The sequence below is a fragment of the Mesoplodon mirus genome, assembly GCF_964341445.2.
Source record: "Mesoplodon mirus genome assembly, chromosome: 1".
Lineage (NCBI taxonomy): Eukaryota > Metazoa > Chordata > Mammalia > Artiodactyla > Ziphiidae > Mesoplodon > Mesoplodon mirus.
In genome coordinates, this window is record NC_138976.1 from 41,153,588 (window position 1) to 41,171,879 (window position 18,292).

The window sequence follows — 18,292 nt, forward strand, 5'->3', positions numbered from 1 at the left end:
ATACCATTTCATACCCATTAGGATGCTAGTTATAAACAAACAAACAAACAAAAAAACAGAAAATAACAACTGTTGGCAAGGATGTTGAGACATTGGAACTCTTGTGCACTGCTGGTGGGCATGTAAAATGGTGCAGCCCCTGTGGAAAATGGTACAGTGATTCCTAAAGAAGTTAAACATAGAATTACCATATGATCCAGCAATTCTACTTCTGTGTATGTATATACCCCCAAAAAACTGAAAACAGGGACTTGAACATGTATTTGTCCTACTGTGGACATGATAGCATTATTCACAGTAGCCAAAAGGTGGAAACAACCAAAGTGTCTGTCGATGGATTAATGGATAAACAAAATGTGGTATATCCACCAATGGAATATTATTCAGTCTTAAAAAGGAAGGAAATTCAGACACATGCTACAACATGGATGAACCTTGAAAATATGATGCTAAGTGAAATAAGCCAGCCACAAAAGGAGAAATATTGTATGATTCCACTTATATGAAGTACCTAGAATAGTCAAATTCATAGAAACAGAAAGTAGAATTGCTGGTTGTCAGGGGCTAAGGATTGAGGGGGAAGAGAGTTATTGTTTAATAGGCACAGAGTTTCACTTTACAGTAAAATGACTTTTTAAAAATGTACAGTTCTCTGAATTTTAACACATGTATGGGTTCAAGTTCCCATCACCATAATCAGGATACAGAACAGTTCCATCAGGCAAAAAATTCCCCATCCTGTCCTCCCTGCCCCACACCAACTATCCCTGGCAACCATGAAATTGGTCTCTAACTCTCTAATTTTGTCTTTTTGAGAATATCATATAAATGGAATCATACAGCATATAGTCTTTTAAGACTGGCTTCTTTCACCCAGCATAATGCCTTTGAGATTAGTCCCAGTACCACATGTAACAATAGCTTGTTCCTTTTTATTGCTGAATAGTGTTCTATTTTATGGATCTACCACAGTTTCTTTACCATTATTGAAGAGCATTTGGGTGTTAGCAGTTCCTGACAATTATAAATAGAGCTGCTATAAATATTCATGAATGGGTTTTGGTGTGAACATACAATTCATTTCTCTAGGGAAGATGTGACAGTCCACTCTGCGTGGCATCGGTTTTGTACCACCACAAAGAGGGGAAACCCTCTTAATCAGATGATGACATTTGACTTCAAAGGAAATCTGGAAACCAATCAGCCAGGCCACTCTCTTTATCTTGTAGCCATTTACTGGCCCGGAACTCCTAATACCCAGCCACTGCTCTTTCTATAATTATGTCTGAAGAATCATGGTTGATCTCCTATGTGAAAGACAAAACTGAGTTATTTATTGATGGCAACCTGAAACATCAGGATCAAAGAAAGTTCCATTCTACAGTCCTCACAATTTCCAAAAGCTCTTGGGGAAGAAAAAGAAAGTTCCAATTTAGACCCTGGTGATGTCAAAATTAAAATGTTCTGACATAGAAGCTCCTCTTCTAGGGCTGTATCTTACTGAAGCCCTCACACAAGCACATACACAAAGGTAAGGATCTTGGTGCAGCATTGTTTGAGGAGGAAATATTTCAAAAATATCTGACTGTCCACACGTGGGAAAGCAGTATGTCTCTGTGTGTTGACACGGATGTATTTCCCAGATGTTTTGCTGTGGAAGACACTTCCGATTGGTTGATTCAATATCAATGCCCGACTCTTGCAGCAAAGCATCATCATAGGCCGTAAATCTGGCCAATGCTTCAAAAGTGGAAGGCTACTTGGGGTGGGGGTGTGGGGTAGGCAGAGGGTGTTTCTGGGGAACTATTTCTTTCCTAATAAAAGGGAACGGATGTGGTTGCCCTTCTCCCCTCTTTCGGTCTTCAGACGTTCAGAGCTGCAGTGGCCATTTTGTGCCCGTGAGATGATACGCTTGGAGGCAAAAGCCAGCCAACCGAGGATTACGGAGAAGAGACAGAGAGGGGTTCCTAATGGAACTTTTGACCAGCTAAATGAATGCCAGCTGCTGCCTCGGAGAAAATATGAGACTAATGAACCGCACATATTTAAATCACTCTACATTTGCTATTACTTGCAGCTAAACACATTCTGATTGAAGTAACTGTCAAAGGAAAAGAATCAACTTGCACAGCAATGTGCACATTGTCCTACTTTGTAAAATGAAATTGTATATGTATACATGATAGTTATACATACATCAACAAATTGGAAGGGTAATAACAACTAACAAGTATTGAGCACCTACTATGTATGACAGGCACATCTTATCACTTTAATCCTCACAACCACTCTGTCAGGTAGATGTTTTATTGCTATCACCATTTACAAGTGAGGAAACTGAGGCTTCAGGAGCTTTTCCAAACTGTACAACTAGCAGATGACTAGCCTGGGACTCAGAGCCAGGTGTCTCTGCCCTTAGAGAAAGTGCTTGGACCACCCTATGCAGACCTCCTCCCCTGTTTACAAATACAGACCCCCACCACCTCTAATGCAGTTATTTCTGGCAGTGGGTTGGAGGATGGGCTGGTTCTGTAGTGTTTCCTTTTCAATAAGCAAGCAACATTTTTGCTATAAAAATGCAAATCTAGAGAAGCTGAAAAAATAAAGAATTGATAAAATAACCCTAGTGCTAGGCACTAGGAATATTTTTTTCTTCCAGATTTGAATACTTATTATAAATATCCATCCAATCATACATGCTTTTTGGAATTTAAAAACATCCTTTTCAAACATATGAAAGAACCCTGGCTAAGAAGTCCCAGGATTGCCATTATTTTGTTATGTGACCTATACCCCAGATAAGATATCTGCCAATCTGCCTCCTGCAATGTGAGGGAATGGGGCCCTGCAGTAGATACATGTGAAGAAACCTTTTGAGTCTTTGAATAAGAGGCTTTTATGGATTTTTTTTTTTTTTTAGTGGCTGGAATTCTCATCTCTTACCTTTACTAAACGGTTGCTTCTTAGGATCTTTAAAGGAAAAGTTTCGTCAAGAAAAAGTAGGTCTGTGTTTCCCAGCTGCCCGGTTCTATTTACAGCTTGGCAGCCTTCAGATCAGCCAGGCCCGAGAGGTTTCCTTGAGGACTCGCCCAGTTATCTCAACCACGTGGCCTGGGGCACTTTCCCTTAAAGGTCCTGGCACGGCCAGTACAGATTTCTAATCAGCTCTGATACCGCAGAGCCACTGACCAGCCCTTAGAGATAAGGCTTTCTTCTGCAGGGAGAAAAGGATTTGAAAAACTACCCGCCACAATGGGGGACAGAAGCCCCTTCGCAACGGATATGCTCACCCTGACCCGCTACGTTATGGAAAAGGGGCGTCAGGCCAAAGGCACCGGGGAGCTCACACAGCTGCTCAACTCCATGCTGACGGCCATCAAAGCCATCTCCTCGGCCGTGCGCAAGGCTGGCCTGGCCCATCTGTGAGTCTACCCGCCTGGCGACACGCAGCGATGGGGGCCCAGGTGCGGGTGGGCAGAGCTGTAGGTGCTTGGGCCGAAACGGACTCAGAAGTATTAGCCCGTGTGCCCTGGAGGGAAGTTGCCTTTAAAGTTTCTGCCAGGTGTCCTTTGATAAAGGGGCCTTAGACTTGTTTCAAGAAAGAAACAAAATACTTGGAGACATGCTATGGAGAAAAAATATATAATTTTCCCAGTTACCATGTATTATAATGATAACAAGCTCAGGGGCTTGCTCCATTGAAACATATCCTGAGTTATCGTGACTTGTGTTTGCATTCTCACTGGCACAAAGCAACCGCCAGGAGACTTGAGAGGGCGCTTGACGCCCTTTGCAGATATGAGCATTTTATTACCATGACCTTTGCCCATCATAGTCATTAGGAGGTAGAAATCATTTACTGAATCCCAGGGCCCGTTGTCCATCTCCTTTCTCACCATCAAAAAGAGTCTTTTGCTTTTAAAACAATATTTTATTTCTTCTCTGTGACTCAATCTTCTCTCCACTTGGTGTGCAGGAAGCTGGGAGGTGCTGGGCCCGGGAGGAGGGAGTGCAGAGTGTTCTTCCACTTTGCTCTCGTGGTGTTTTACCCAAGTTCATGCTACAGATGCCGATCCTCAGAGCCAAGGGTCCAGTTTAAGTCTGTGGTGAAAAGAAGCAGTCTTTCTTTGGGCTTCCATTTTCCTGGTAGCAATTGCAGTGGAGGTCCTCGCAGAAGATGAACAGACCCATTGTTGTTATTATTATTATTATTCCAAGATGAAGAAATAACAAAGTCCAATAATTTGAAATATTTATTCTAACAACTTGGTACTTTTTTTTTTTGTGATACGCGGGCCTCTCACTGTTGTGGCCTCTCCTGTTGCGGAGCACAGGCTCCGGACGCGCAGGCTCAGCGGCCATGGCTCACGGGCCCAGCCGCTCCGCGGCATGTGGGATCCTCCCGGACCGGGGCACGAACCCGTGTCCCCTGCATCGGCAGGCAGATTCTCAACCACTGCGCCACCAAGGAGGCCCCAACTTAGTACTTTTAACACAAAAAAAATGTGATAATTACAGACTTTATTTATATAATGCTTGGTGACTCAGTAATGAGCTCCAAGTTAAAGGCGACTGTGACTGGTTTTCCCCCTCTCTGTGTATTGCTATAACTGTATGAGTACCTTATCTGGCAGTAATGGCCAGCTCTACCTTTAAAGACCTTCATGAACCTGAGACACAGCTACTTGCCTCTGTTCTGCTCCTATCTGGTGGTGAGCTGGGCTACGCATAGAGCAGTTTCCTGGGTTGCCTGCTGACCTCTCAGTGTTCCCCATGTTAATGGGCTCCCCAGTGCAGGGGGGCTGGGCTGGGCAGGGGCTGCTGTGGTGGGGTTGTGCTAATCGCTGCAGAACTCTGACTTTGTGGCCATGGAGTGTCCAGAGGATGCGGACTCAGCGACTGGATAATTCAGGTGCTCCTCTGACTTGGTTTTTTGTGCCATGTGATCATGGTCAATGATCTGCTCTCGCTAGGGCCTGTAAAAGTGTAAAACGGATTGAATACTAATAGCACCTAACTCGTAGGGCTAGTTGTAAGGCTTAGTAGGTCCATGTGATGATGATTTCGACAGTGCCAGCCCCGTAATAAATGATCTTTATTACTGTGGTTCCAAGCCCGAACCTGGGGAAATTTGCCGGCTAACAGGGCGATGTCGCTGACCCACCACTAGGTGGCAGGCGCAGCCCGTGGAAACAAGACGTCAGGATTTCGCGTTTTCTCGGAGGCTGAGGCAGGTGTCCTCCGTTAAGGCAGAGACCACGTATTTTGCCAATTCAGGCGGCATCCTTCCCTGGGTGCCTCTGTAATAGATACCCAAAGTGTCAGTGGGAGAAGTCCATTGGCTGGAAATTTCTTCTTTCTAATAAGATGCTGGGATAATTTTAAGAGGACCCTGGAAATGCTTCTCCAAGAGCTAAAAGGTTGCATCCTATCCCAGAGCAATTCTGCTCATGAAAATGGGACTTTAACATATTCCTGCCACTTTCCCATTTAGGGGACCTCAAGCCCCTCATTCCTTTGCTTCCTCTTTTTGGGAAGACATTTCTAGGCACCTGCTCGATAAATGCAAAACGGATCAGAAAGTCTCATATTTTTCTCTGCTTCTTGCTGTAGGAAGAAGGGAATGCTAGAATACCACCCCTGGAATCCTCTCCATGGCTTTTTAATGTCAAAACAGCAGAACAATCCATTAAAAAATTATCAGTAGAGCTTAAATGTTAGTTAAGATCTAAAAAATACTGTCTTACGGGTTAAAAAGCACTTTTCTGCCCATGATCTAACTTGGAGCAGTTGTCAGGCAATTAGATCTCATTGTGATGATCTTTCATTCTTTCTGAAAGGAAGGGTGTGGATGGTGGGAGGGGGTAGGCAGAGAAGAATGCTCCGCACATGCAGGGGGGGTGCAGAGGGTGGGTTGAGGGGCGGGGATAAGGGCGGGGTTTGTGTGGAGGTGGAGGAAGTGTTTGCAAAGCACAGGACAGAGAGCCTGTTTCTCCAACATCCACAGGCCTTGGGCACCCCAGCTCTTCATTCTCCGGTAGAAACCGTATCAAGATGCCAGTTAAACAACAGGATTGGGTTTGTGGACCCTTTAAATTCTGATGCAACATAACCCAGTTTTGTGGTTGCTGTTGTGTGTTTGTTTGCTTTTATTTTGAACCAGAAGGTACAGTCTTTGAGGTGAGGCCACCAGTATTGTTTTCCAAGGCAGATCTCATCACATCAGACATCAAGTGATGGGGGGATCTGTGGGGGATCTGTCAATCAGGGAAGAGGGTGGGAAATGAGCTGTCCCCCGCCCCGGCTTAGGGTGAATCAGTGGATCTCAACCCTGGCTACCTGTTAGAGCCGCCTGAGGATTACTTCAACAAATAAATGGCGTTAACAAAAAGGAGAGGGGGGGAATTACTTTCCTGCGATCCATTCTTCATAATTCAGTGAACATATATTGAGCATCTGAGCACCGTGGAAACAAGTACAGTGAGTCACAGCTCTTGCCTTCGGTGAGCAGATAATCTAGCAGGAAGGACATTCCCACAAACAGTTTGTGAGCTGCTCTGGAAGGGCTGACAAGGCTGTATCTGGTGTGTATGGCACCAGGGAAGCTTCTGGAAGAGGTTAGGAGGGCAAGTAGAAGAAAGCGGTCTGTGGGCAGAAAGCACTCCCATGGGGGGGGATACCATGAGTGAAGGGGGAGAGGAGAGAAGCAGCTTGCTGGGTGCTGGTGGCCTCAGGACCTTGGTGGCTGTTGGCATGAGAAGGGCTTGAGGGGGGGTGGTAGCCATGTGGCTCACAGAGAGAAGAGCTTGGGGGGTGGGGGACAGGGAACCCAGGGGTCTGTGTAAGGCAGGTGTGTGCCCGTTGGGCTCCAGAGGCTGAGACTGAGGGTGAGAGGGCCAAGAGGCAAGGCCAGTGTGGGACCAGGCCTTCCTTGGTGCAGCCTGAAACCCAAAGAGGACCTGGGGACTCTGGGAGAGACAGGGGTGATCTGACTGATTTTAGAAGGATCCCACCCACAAGGGTGTGAGCTGGAGACTTTTTTTTTTGGCCGAACCACGCAGCTTTCGGGATCTTAGTTCCCCAACCAGGGATCAAACCCGGGCCTGGGGAAGTGAAAGCACTGAGTCCTAACCACGGGACCCCCAGGGAATTCCCTGGAGACCTTTGCATAACAATCCTCTAAAACACAAAGCCTCCAGATAGAATTCTTACAGTAGTGTTCATTCTTACATTGCTTGGAATGATGGTAAAGAATCAAATTAAACTAGTTAAGTCTGTCCCCCACTTTCCTTCTTATTCAAGTAATACCAAGCTACAGCAGAGCAAATTTTAATTCAGCCCAGCAGGCCACTATTTGAGGATAATCAACAAATACTAGAAATTCCGGGGCTGGAAAGCCACGGTCCTTTACTTTTTAGTTATTAATTACGGCGATGTGCCTGACTTTATGAATTCTCTCTCCCAGGGCCGGGGGCAGGGTTGCTCGTTAGTAAGATTGAATTCTGGTTAGTGTTACTGGGACGACGAGGGACTTAGGACAATATCCCTGAGGTGTAAAGGAAGCAAGAGTAAGAACTAGCGCTGTGAGACAGGACGCACTTGGTCGTATTTATAATTTGGGGACTCTGGAGCCATGAAGGGAAAAGAGGGATGCAGGGGCAGTATCTTGGAGTCTGGGCATCTTTGCTGGAGTCCAGGCTCCCTTCCTGATTTCCTCCAGCCTTTTGTCTTCTTAGGTACGGAATCGCGGGAAGCGTGAACGTGACAGGGGATGAGGTGAAGAAACTGGACGTGTTATCCAATTCCCTGGTCATCAACATGCTCCAGTCCTCCTACAGCACCTGCGTCCTGGTCTCGGAAGAGAATAAAGACGCACTTATCACCGCCCAGGAGAGGAGGGTGAGTGTGGCAGCCTTGCTGAAATTCCTCTACTCACCAGTAGAGGGCGAAACTGAGTTAGGAAGACTTTGGTTGCCTTGCTTTTTTTAATTTCTGGTATTTTCCTCTATTGCTTAATTTTTTATTTTCTGGAAACCAACAAGAGATTGCATGCTTCTTTAGTTGGAATCCTTATGCTGTCTAGTCACACAGACTCTGTAATAGGGCAGTGATTCATTCAGGAAATAAATCAGAGTGCTTTACCGTAACTTCTCAGTGGATGGGGCTCATCATGGGTTTTCACTTACTGTACTGGTAACAAGTCCCAACATTTTGGAGCGCTTGAAAATCCAGTCCAGTAAAAAGTAGAGTTCCTGTGGTACTATACCGTCTCTTAATCTTCTCATCCCCACTATACTCCCAGCCCCTTCCCCAAGGGGGTTTTGTTTCAGCAGAGATTCCTTCATGCCTGACAAACTGTTAGACTAAAACATAAAAGAATTCATAAAGATCGTTGCTCTGGCCTTAATGCAATGGTAAACTTGGTTAGTGCAGGGCATGACTGGGGAGGGTCTGTATTCACTATGTTTTCACATTTTATTTAAAAAAAAATAAAGCTGGTGGCCAAAAATTTCAACCCATATTCAGCTGCCGTACAGTAATGCCAAATAAACGCTAAGACTGTTGGCCCTTGTTTTGTACAGTGGGTCCTGGGGACAAGGTGCCATTTCCTTGTGACTAGCTGAAAGAATGGAAAAAGTAAAGCCAAATTTATTGAACACTTGCTATGTGGTGGGGACTGTGCCAAAGCACATTATACTTGTTGTCTCACATAATTAGGCTAAGTCACACCTATTATTTTCAACTTTCAACTTCCACCGATATGACCCTTGATTATCTCTCTGATCAAATCTCACGTTTTCTTTCCCCGTTGGCCTGAGCTACACAGGTCTTCACGCTAGTCCTTGAATACTCCTTGCTTGTTCCCACATCAGCTCGTGAACCTTCTCCAGCATATGCTTGATGTTCAACAAATATCTGTTGAATGCACGCATGTGTGAAGTGAATGGGCTGAATTGGCTTATCTACAGGGAGAATGGGGAATTTCCAAGTTTATGAATTCCACTGCCCTCTCTGCTTCACCTCCTGTTGAACAAGGAAAAAAGAAAGGAGAAAAGGAAGAAAGAAAGGAAGAAAGCTCACATTAAGCTAGGGCATTACTCATTGGAAAGTCAGGGAAAAGTAGTTTAGTGGTGGGAAAAATGACTCCCATTTTACTTGATGCTTGATTACCAGTGTTTAATTAGCCAGGACACCCCAGTCCCCATCACTAAGGCTCTCACAGAACCTTGCACATAGGAGGCCTGTAAAAAGTATCTGGTGTTTCCTTTCCCCCGGGCTGCCGGTGACAGCAGCGTGAGTGGGCATGAGGGACGTGGTATCTCAAGACCCCACCCACTCTGTCTCTGGTCTTCACATCAGCAAGATGGGTGGATGCAGCAAAACCCAGAGGAGTATTTTTATTCTCCTGATGTAGTCATACATACCAGCTACTTTAATAAGACAGACCCAGAGGCCCTGGGACGTTGTTCTGAGATTTTCTTTCAGTAAAAATGTGCTAAAATGAAAAAAGCCTGTCTGGGGAGAGGCTCAGAAGTATCAGTAGATCAATAGCCAACCTTACTGTGGACGTGGGTTAAGCTTGTCCAAGGTCGTCTTCAGCTTCTCCACCTCTTCCCTGCAAGGTGCCCATTTCAGACCTGGTTTCCTCTCACACCCTCAGCAGCTCTAAGTCCCCACTGGTCCCAGGTAGGAGGGGAGGGCGGAGCCAGGGCAGGTGGGAGGAGAGCTATTTGGAGGTGGGTGGGACCTCCATCACCCACTGTGGGTGTCAACTAATCTGTTTATGGGCCGGCGGGCTCTGAGTTGCGCAGTTAATGTATGCTGATACACTCTGCACTCCTTAAGTAATTGCATTTTTTGACGAGGATATCCCTTTGCTCTGAATTGCTTTTGGTGTAGTGTTGTCTGCCACACACAGCCACGTACACAGAGTGTGTTGCTCGGAAGGTGACCTGATCAGGTGTTCCGCCCTCTGTGCATGTAGGGGAAATACGTGGTCTGCTTTGACCCACTGGATGGATCTTCGAACATCGACTGCCTGGCCTCCATCGGAACCATATTTGCCATCTACAGAAAGGTGAGTAAACAGTATGCTCTTTAACACCTCCTTCCTCTGGTGGCTTCAAACGTTCCTGGGCTGGGAGCCACGAGTCTGGAGTTCTAACCTCGGTCCTCCCACTAACCAGACACACCGTGGCAGGCAAGCCATGAACCTCGCTCTGGCTTGGGCTCCTCATGGAATACCCGAATCGGTCATTTCCTTCAGTCTTGTTCTCGGTGTTCCTAGGTAGGGAGGGTGAGCTGATAGATGGGGCCTTGTTTTGAAAATCTGGAGGCAACACAAATGCCAGATGTGAAATTAGGTTCCAGGTGGCACCTGAAAGTCCCTCTGTTCCTTGCTTGTGTATCCTAAATCTTACTGCGTTTGCTTTCTGTTGCTGCTGTAATAATTCACCACACATTTAGAGGCTTAAAACAACCTCCATTAATTATCACCCAGTTCTTGGGTCAGAAGTTTGGCAGGCATGGCTGGGTTCTCTGTCTTGTAAGGCCAAAATCTTGGTGTCACCCAGCCTGGCATCCTATTGAGAAGAATTCGCTTCCAGGCTCACTTAGGCTGTTGGCAAAATTCACTGAAACGGTCAACATCCATCCCCACACACAGTTACAATTTGTGTGTGTGTGTGAGTGTGTGTGTGTGAGTGTGTGTGTGTGTGTGTGTGATGAGGACTTTTAAGATCTACTCTCACAGCCACTTTCAAATAGACAATACAGTATTTTTTTTAAACATCTTTATTGGAGTACAATTGCTTTAAAATGGTGTGTTAGTTTCTGCTTTATAACAAAGTGAATCAGCTATACATATACATATATCCCTATATCTCCTCCCTCTTGCATCTCCCTCCCACCATCCCTATCCCACCCCTCTAGGTGGACACAAAGCATCGAGCTGATCTCCCTGTACTACGTGGCTGCTTTCCACTAGCTATCTATTTCACATTTGATAGTATATATAAGTCCATGCCACTCTCTCACTTCATCCCAGCTCACCCTTCCCACTCCCTATGTCCTCAAGTCCATTCTCTACATCTGTGTCTCTATTCCTGTCCTTCCCCTAGGCTCTTCAGAACCATTTTCTTTTTTTTTTAGATTCCATATATATGTGTTAGCATACAGTATTGTTTTTCTCTTCTGACTTACTTCAGCCTGTATGACAGACTCTAGGTCCATCCACCTCACTACAAATAACTCAATTTCGTTTCTTTTTATGGCTGAGTAATATTACATTGTATATATGCGCCACATCTTCTTTATCCATTCATCTGTCGATGGACACTTAGGTTGCTTCCTGGCTATTGTAAATAGAGCTGCAATGAACATTGTGGTACATGACTCTTTGAATTATCGTTTTCTCAAGGTATATGCCCAGTAGTGGGATTTCTGGGTCGTATGGTAGTTCTATTTATAGTTTTTTAAGGAACTGCATACTGTTCTCCATAGTGACTGTATCAATTTACATTGCCACCAACAGTGCAAGAGGGTTCCCTTTTCTCCACACCCTCTCCAGCATTTATTGTTTCTAGATTTTTTGATCATGGCCATTCTGACTGGTGTGAGGTGATATGTCATTGTAGTTTTGATTTGCATTTCTCTAATGATTAGTGATGTTGAGCATTCTTTCATGTGTTTGTTGCCTGTCTGTATATCTTCTTTGGAGAAATGTCTATTTAGGTCTTCTGCCCATTTTTGGATTGGGTTGTTTGTTTTTTTTAATATTGAGCTGCATGAGCTGCTTGTAAATTTTGGAGATTAGTCCTTTGTCACTTGCTTCATTTACAAGTATTTTCTCCTATTCTGAGGGTTGTCTTTTCGTCTTGTTTATGTTTTCCTTTGGTGTACAAAAGCTTTTAAGTTTCATTAGGTCCCATTTGTTTATTTTTGTTTTTATTTCCATTTCTCTAGGAGGTGGGTCAAAAAGGATCTTGCTGTGATTTATGTCATAGAGTGTTCTGCCTATGTTTTCCCTTAAGAGTTTTATAGTGTCTGGTCCTACATTTAGGTCTTTAATCCATTTTGAGTTTATTTTTGTGCATGGTGTTAGGGAGTGTTGTAATTTCATTCTTTTACATGTAGCTGTCCAGTTTTCCCAGCACCACTTACTGAAGAGGCTGTCTTTTGTCCATTGTATATTCTTGCCACCTTTATCAAAGATAAGATGACCATATGTGCATGGGTTTATCTCTGGGCTTTCAATGCTGTTCCATTGACCTATATTTCTGTTTTTGTGCCAGTACCATACTGTTTTGATTACTGTAGCTTTGTAGTATAGTCTGAAGTCAGGGAGCCTGATTCCTCCAGCTCTGTTTTTCATTCTCAAGATTGCTTTGGCTATTTGGGGTCTTTTGTGTTTCCATACAAATTGTGAAATATTTTGTTCTAGTTCTGTGAAAAATGCCATTGGTAGTTTGATAAGGATTGCATTGAATGTGTAGATTGCTTTGGGTAGTATAGTCATTTTCACAATGTTAGTTCTTCCAATCCAAGAACATGGTACATCTGTCCATCTGTTTGTATCATCTTTAATTTCTTTCATCAATGTCTTATAGTTTTCTTCATACAGGTCTTTTGTCTCCTTAGGTAGGCTTATTACAAGGTATTTTATTCTTTTTGTTGCAATGGTAAATGGGAGTGTTTCCTTAATTTCTCTTTCAGGTTTTTCATCATTGGTGTATAGGAGTGCAACAGATTTCTGTGCATTAATTTTTTATCCTGCTACTTTACCAAATTCATTGATTAGCTCTAGTAGTTTTCTGGTAATGTCTTTAGGATTCTCTGTGTATATTACCTTGTCATCTGAAAACAGTGACAGCTTTACTTCTTCTTTTCCAATTTGGACTCCTTTGATTTCTTTTTCTTCTCTGATTGCTGTGGCTAAAACTTCCAAAACTATGTTGAATAATAGTGGTGAGAGTGGGCAGCCTTGTCTTGTTCCTGATCTTAGTGGAAATGGTTTCAGTTTTTCACTGTTAAGAATGATGTTGGCTGTAGGTTTGTCATATACGGCCTTTATTATGTTGAGGTAATTTCCCTCTCTGCCTACTTTCTGGAAGATTTTTATCATAAATGGGTGTTGAATTTTGTTGAAAGCTTTTTCTGCATCTGTTGAGATGATCATATGGTTTTTCTCCATCAATTTGTTAATATTGTGTATCACATTGATTGGTTTGCATATATTGAAGAATTCTTGCATTCCTGGGATAAACCCTACTTGATCATGGTGTATGATCCTTTTAATGTGCTGTTGGATTTTGTTTGCTAGTATTTTGTTGAAGATTTTTGCATCTATGTTCATCAGTGATATTGGCCTGTAGTTTTCTTTCTTTGTGGCATCTTTGTCTTGTTTTGGTATCAGGGTGATGGTGGCCTTGTCGAATGAGGTTGGTAGTGTTCCTCCCTTTGCTATATTTTGGAAGAGTTTGAGAAGGATAGGTGTTAGCTCTTCTCTAAATATTTGATAGAATGTGCCTGTGAAGCCATCTGGTCCTGGGCTTTTGTTTGTTGGAAGATTTTTAATCACAGTTCCAATTTCAGTGTTTGTGATTGGTCTGTTTATATTTCCTATTTCTTCTTGCTTCAGTCTTGGAATGTTGTGCCCTTCTAAGACTGTGTCCATTTCTTCCAGGTTGTCCATTTTATTGGCATATAGTTACTTGTAGTAATCTCTCATGATCATTTGTATTTCTGCAGTGTCACTTGTTACTTCTCTTTTTTCATTTCTAACTCTATTGATTTGATTCATCTCCCTTTTTTTTCTTGATGAGTCTGGTTAATGGTTTATCAGTTTTGTTTATCTTCTCAAAGAACCAGCTTTTAGTTTTACTGCTCTTAGCTATTGTTTCCTTCATGTCTTTTTCAATTATGTCTGATCTTATCTTTATGATTTCTTTCCTTCTTCTAACTTTGGGGGTTTTTTGTTCTTCTTTCTCTAATTGCTTTAGGTGTAAGGTTAGGTTGTTTATTTGAGATGTTTCATTTTTCTTGAGGTAGGATTGTATGGCTATAAACTTCCCTCTTAGAACTGCTTTTGCTGCATCCCATAGGTATTGGGTTGTCTTGTTTTCATTGTCATTTGTTTCTCAGTGTTTTTTGATTTCCTCAGTGATCTCTTGGTTATTAATTAGTGTATTGTGTAGCCTCCATGTATTTGTATTTTTGTACAGATTTTTTCCTGTAATTGATATCTAGTCTCATAGCATTGTGGTCAGAAAAGATAGTTGATATGATTTCAATTTTCTTAAATTTACCAAGGCTTGATTTGTGATCCAAGGTATGATCTATCCTGGATTATGTTCCATGAGCAGTTGAGAAGAAAGTGTGACAACATGGTATTATTAACTCTAGTCCTGATGCCGTATATTACATCCCCACCACTTACTCATCTTATAATTGGAAGTCTGTACCTTTGACCACCTTCACTCATTTCACCTACCCCACCCCTTGCTTCTGGAAACTACCAATGTGTTCTCTGTATCTATGAGTTTTGTTTTGGTTTTTTTTAGAGTCCACATGTAAGTGAGATCATACAGTATTTGTCCTTCTCTGACTTATTTCACTTAGCATAATGCCCTCAAAGTCCATCCATATTGTCATGAATGGCAGGATTTCCTTGTTTTTCATTGCTGAATTTTATGCATATATATCTGTGAAAGAGTGATTTCATGTCCTTCAGGTATATACCCAGAAGTGTAATTGCTGGATCTTATATAGCTCTATATTTAATTTTTGGAAGAACCTCCATACTGTGTTCCATAGTGGCTTCACCAATTTACATTCCTACAAGCAGTGCCCAAGGATTCCCTTCTCTCCACATCCTCACCAACACTTTTTATTGTTGATCTTTTTGATATTAGTCATTCTGACAGGTGTGAGGTGATATCTCATTGTGGTTTTTTTTTTTTTTTTTCGGTACGCGGGCCTCTCACTGTTGTGGCCTCTCCCGTTGCGGAGCACAGGCTCCGGATGCACAGGCTCAGCGGCCATGGCTCACGGGCCCAGCCGTTCTGTGGCATGTGGGATCTTCCCGGACCGGGGCACGAACCCGTGTCCCCTGCATCGGCAGGTGGACTCTCAACCACTGAGCCACCAGGGAAGCCCTCATTGTGGTTTTGATTTGCATTTTTCCCTGATGATTAGTGATGTTGAGCACCTTTTCATATACCCATTGGCCCTTTGTATGCCTTCTTTGGAAAAATGTCTATTCAGTCAGATCATTTGTTTTTTTGCCATTGAGTTGTGTGAGTTCTTTGTATATTTTGGATATTAATCCCTTATTCTATGTATGATCTCCAAATATTTTTTTCTTTTTCATTTTGTTGATGGTCTTAATAGCTTCTTAAAGCCAACTGATTTAAAAACAAAGAGGAATAATGAGGGAGGCTGTGCATGTGTGTGGACAGGGAGTATGTGGGAAATCTCTGTATCCTTCTCACAATTTTTCTGTGACCCTAAAACTGTTCTCAAAAAAATGAAATCTTTGAAACAAAAAAAGAAGAATATTACTATACATAATATGGGATATTCACGCTTGAATTTTGGTGATTTTGAATACAGAAATTTTGTCTTAAAGTTCAAATAAACCAGAGGCTTTGAAGGCTAGTCCAAATAACCATAGATTTTCTCTGATACTGTTTCTAAAGAAGGGGGGCAAGTTTGAGAAATGAATGAGATATGAAGAGAAATCTTTGTGATGCTTAAGCAATATCTAATGAGAGAGCAGCTTGCTTCAGAGAACTCACGGGGCTGTCACAGCCTCTTAGAACCTTGTCAAAGCCAGGGATGATACCCGTTTCTGACCAGAATTTCTGTGATTTTCTATAAGCATCAAGATAGAAGTTTCAGGACTGTCAGAGAACTGTCAAAAGTCTTTTTTTCCCCTTATCTCTGAGGAGCATTGCTAAACACCCTTTAAGACGTCCCATACTGCTTTCAGCTCCCTGTTCTATGATTTTCCTTTTTCTTGAAGTTGACATTTTCCATTTCCAACAGTCACAGATTAGACAAAGTGCAAACTCTCTCCCTTCAGGACATCCAGAACTTTTGGATACAATATATCATCCTTTAAATTCGTGGCTGAGCTCATTGAAATGAACAAGCAAAAAACACAAGGTAAGGGGCAGGGGACCAGAATCACAGAAAACTGAAAACCAGAGGCTTAAGAGGAGGACTGAGGGAGTCGTCCTGATGGGAGGAGCTGGTCTTGTTGATCTGAGTAAATCAAGGGTGTGGGTTTTAACACCCCTACAGGGTCAGGAGACCCCATCTCCCATTATTATGGGTAAGTCAACCTCACCAAAATTCTACTCTTTTACTGACATAAGGATACATAGACCAGTGGAACACAAAAGAGAGCCTAGAGATAAACCCACACGTGAATGATCACCTGATTTATGAAAAGGCAATACTGAAGTTTAATTTGTACAGAATGATCTCTTCAATAAGTGATGCTGGTCCAGGTGAATATCAGTATGAGAAAAAATGAACTTGACTCCTACTTCACACCATACACAAAGATTAATTAAAGACCAGAGACTTCACTGTAAAAAGTAAAGTTATAAAGCTCCTAGGAAAAAAACCACAGGAGAATATCTTCATGCCTTTGGGGAAGGTAAAGGTTTTTTAAACAGGACATAAAAAGTACTAACCATGAAGGAAAAGGCTAGTAAACTGGGCTTCATTGAAACTAAGAACTTTTGTTCATCAAAAGACAACATTAAGGATGGACCTAGAGATTGTCATACTGAGTGAAGTAAGTCAGACAAAAATAAATAACATATGATATCACTTATATGTGGAATCTAAAAAAAAGGTACAAATGAACCTATTTACAAAACAGAAATAGGATCACAGATGTAGAAAACACACTTATGGTTACCAAGGGGGAAGGGGAGGGAGGGGTAAATTGGGAGATTGGGATTGACATATACACACTATTATATATAAAATAGATAACAAATAAGAACCTGCTATATAGCACAGGGAACTCTACTCAATACTCAATAATGACCGATATGGGAATAGAATCTAAAAAAGAGTGGATACATGTATATGTATAAGTGATTCACTTTGCTGTACAGCAGAAAGTAACACAACATTGTAAATCAACTATATTTTAATAAAAATTAATTTTAAAAAAAGACAACATTAAGAGAGTAAAAAGGCAACTACAGACAGATGGAAAAATTTTCTATGCATACATCCAACAGAGAACTCATATACAGAATAAATAAAGAACTCCTACAAATCAATAAAAAATACTGTCAATCTGATCAAAGGAATGGGCAAAAGACTTGAACAAGAACTTCAAAAAAGAGATTTTTTTCCCCAGCTGGTTAATAAACACGTGAGAGATGCTCAGCATCATTAGTCATCAGGGAAATGGACATGGAAACAGCACTGAGACATCATTTACCACTCGCCCCCAACCAGAGTGGCTAAAATTAAAAAGACTAACCATACCAACTGTAGATGAAGAAGCTGGAATTCTAATATATTGGTGGTGGGAGTAGAAAATGATACAAACACTTCAGAAAAATTTGACAGCACCTGCTAGTATTAAACATATACTGATACACTATGGCCCAGCAAGTCCACTCCTGGAGTGCACCCAGTATAAATGGGTGCCTGTGTCTGCCAAAAGATGTGTACAAATTATTCATAAAAGACCCAAACTGAAAAAAATCAAAAAGTGATCAACATAAGAATGGATAAATAAACTGTGATATAGTCACACGACAAAAAGCTACATAGCAATGCAAAAGAACAAACTATTGCTATGTGCAATAGCACAGATAAAATCACAAAGACATATGTTGTGAAACATAAGCCAGATACAAAAGAACACATGCTTTGTAATTTCATTTATATGAAGTTCCAAAACAGTCAAAACTAATTATTCTTTTGATGTCCAGATGATAAAGGCCAGAATAGAGGTTACCTTGGGGGAGGTGATAGTGACGAAAGAGGGTATAAGAGAATCTGCTAGGTGGCTGGAAATATTCTATAAATTGATCTTAGTAGTTACATCGGTATGTACTATATATATGTAAAAATTCGTCAAACTGTATAGTTAAGACTTGTGTGCTTTGCTATATGTAATTTAGACTTCAATTAAAAGAAAAATAATAAACTTTCCCATACCTTCTACCACCAAACACCACTGCCTTTATATGTGACAGGGAAGTAGGGAGTAGGGAAAAATATAGAGATTTTAGTGGAGTAGGGAAAAATATAA

General features: G+C 42.1%; 1 protein-coding gene across 1 annotated transcript in view; it reads left to right on the forward strand.

Moving 5' to 3' along the window:
- The first annotated feature begins 3,189 nt into the window (after window positions 1–3,189).
- The window catches only part of FBP2 (fructose-bisphosphatase 2), a 36,431-nt gene continuing 21,328 nt past the window's right edge, over window positions 3,190–18,292 (forward strand). Inside the window, exons 1-3 of the mRNA XM_082628315.1 lie at window positions 3,190–3,422; window positions 7,737–7,899; window positions 9,986–10,078. Coding sequence (XP_082484441.1) covers window positions 3,253–3,422; window positions 7,737–7,899; window positions 9,986–10,078 — 426 coding nt within the window. The 5' untranslated portion in view covers window positions 3,190–3,252. The remainder of the gene's footprint in view (window positions 3,423–7,736; window positions 7,900–9,985; window positions 10,079–18,292) is intronic.